The 2167-nt window shown below is 40.7% G+C and overlaps 1 protein-coding gene across 1 annotated transcript in view; it reads right to left on the bottom strand.

Annotated features, from left to right (window-relative positions):
* The window catches only part of LOC116686019 (plakophilin-3), a 38255-nt gene that overhangs the window by 23752 nt on the left and 12336 nt on the right, over positions 1-2167 (bottom strand). The window contains exon 2 of the mRNA XM_032510936.1: positions 869-957. Coding sequence (XP_032366827.1) covers positions 869-957 — 89 coding nt within the window. The remainder of the gene's footprint in view (positions 1-868; positions 958-2167) is intronic.

Raw genomic sequence — 2167 nt, 5'->3', positions numbered from 1 at the left:
GTGTGTGTGTGTGTGTGTGTGTGTGTGTGTGTGTAGGTGTGACTCACAAGGTTTCAATCAAGGAATGAACAGTGATGAACACTGCACTACTTTTTAAGAGAAAAACTACTGTTTTAGCCTGTTTTACTTCTTGGTTATAAGCTGGAATATACCACGTTGAAGTTTTTATCTCTTTCTGATCATAATGTTTATGATGGGCTATCACGCCTAACACGAGCTAAGGAAATACTATCAACTTATGTTTTTATTTTTAGAGTATGCTGTTATTGAGTGTTTAATTGCAAAGTCAAGTCGCTTTGTACGTATATACTTTGTATGTCTAAAAAGATCTCTGCAAATAAAGTCTGACCGATTGATTGATTGATTGATTGACAATGTTTTAGATTGCTATACAATTCTAATTTATTACAACTTTTGTTGTTATTTTGATAGTTTTGGCTTGGTTTTGAACACAGAAATCTGAACAAGAAAGGCGCAGGAAATGAAATGTCAGTGGTAAACAAGCCAACAGTTTATCCAGATCATCTCAACCACATTATTTGGAAGTAAAACTGAAAAGAAGTAACCAGGGGATGCTACTAATAATTGCTTGATTACACAGGAAACTAAGATTTACACACACATACACACACACACTCTCTTTCTCTTTGTGCCCCCCAATTCTTGTAGTAATGTCAGAAGAACTAACCATACAGGACACAGTAAATGTACATGGTTTAAGTTGCTATGTTACCAGGCTTTGCCCTAAGCTACACTAAACACATCCCAACACCTACAGTCTTTTTGCAATGACCTGTACTGGGCTGCTCTGTTCCATGTTTTCTTGCTTGTATTGTAGTGTAATGCAGTACTAGCAGGCGGTACTCACAGCCATGACGCGGCTGGGTGTGTGTATCATGGATCTGGAACTGAAACCGTGGCTGTGGGAAAAGCTCTTTGCCTCAGGAAAGCTGTAGTCTAGACAAAGAAGAAAGAAAGAAAGATCAAATGTTACTGTTTTGGATCATTATGCCACTGTGTCAAAACAGATTTAAAATTCATATTCAGAATGCAACCTTGCCACCAAGAGAGTACAGATATTTCTGAATTGGTGAAGCTGAAACACATTTGGGGATTCAACAGACAGTAATATATTGGGCAGCACGGTGGCTAAGTGGGTAGCACTTCTGCCTCACAGCAAGAAGGTTCTTGGTTCAAATCCAGGTCGTTCCGGGCCTTTCTGTGTGGAGTTTGTATGTTCTCTCCGTGTTTGCGTGGGTTTCCTCCGGGTACTCCGGTTTCTTCCCACCATTAAAGACATGCATTCTAGGTAGGACTACAGTTGAAAATTAGCCAATTGGCTAACACTGGTGCATTCACAGAAATGTTCATTAATGTGCATTGTCCTAATCAAATAAATATGTAGCTCAATGTAAATTTGTTCAGGAAGACCTAATTTAATCAATGCTCTCTTCCTAAATAGAATCAGCTGTTGGAGGCGTTCACCTTCCTGCTTAACCAATCAGAATTGTCCACAAAGGCCCAATCACTGAGTCACAACCCTGCTTTAAATAAATCTGTTTCTCCCTTTGCTATCAGCTGTCGTTGCAGGCAAAGAGTGCAACCCGCATAACCATTATTTCTGAGAACTGCTTCACATCTGTGTTGCATGGAGTCGACCGACTTCTGGCACCTGTGAACAGGTATTCCAGCCAAGGACCATTGAACTACATTCCACAATTCCTCTACATTACTGGGTTTGGCCTCAGAAACAGCATTTATGATATCACCCCACAAGTGTTCTGTGGGATTGAGGTCCGGGGATTGGGCTGGCCACTCCATAACATCAATCCTGTTCATTTGGAACCAAGACTTTGCTCCTTACTGGTGTGTTTTGAGTCATTGTCGTGTTGAAAGAAATTTCCTCTTCAGCATTAGGGCAACATGACCTCTTCCAAGTATTTTGTATTGAAACTGATCCACGATCCCTGGTAGGTGATAAATAAGCAAAACACGACAGTATGAGAAAAATACCCCTAACATGATTTTTGCGCCACCATGCTTTACTCACTTTACAGTGTACTGTGGCTTGAATTCAGTGTATGGGGGTTCTCGAACAAACTGTCTGCGGCCCCTAGACCCAAAAAGAACTATCATCAGTCCACAGAATGTTGCACCATTTCTCCTT

Source organism: Etheostoma spectabile, unplaced genomic scaffold (genome assembly GCF_008692095.1).
Source record: "Etheostoma spectabile isolate EspeVRDwgs_2016 unplaced genomic scaffold, UIUC_Espe_1.0 scaffold285, whole genome shotgun sequence".
Lineage (NCBI taxonomy): Eukaryota > Metazoa > Chordata > Actinopteri > Perciformes > Percidae > Etheostoma > Etheostoma spectabile.
Note: the sequence above shows the minus strand (reverse complement) of the source record. Positions and strands in the feature narration are given on the sequence as shown.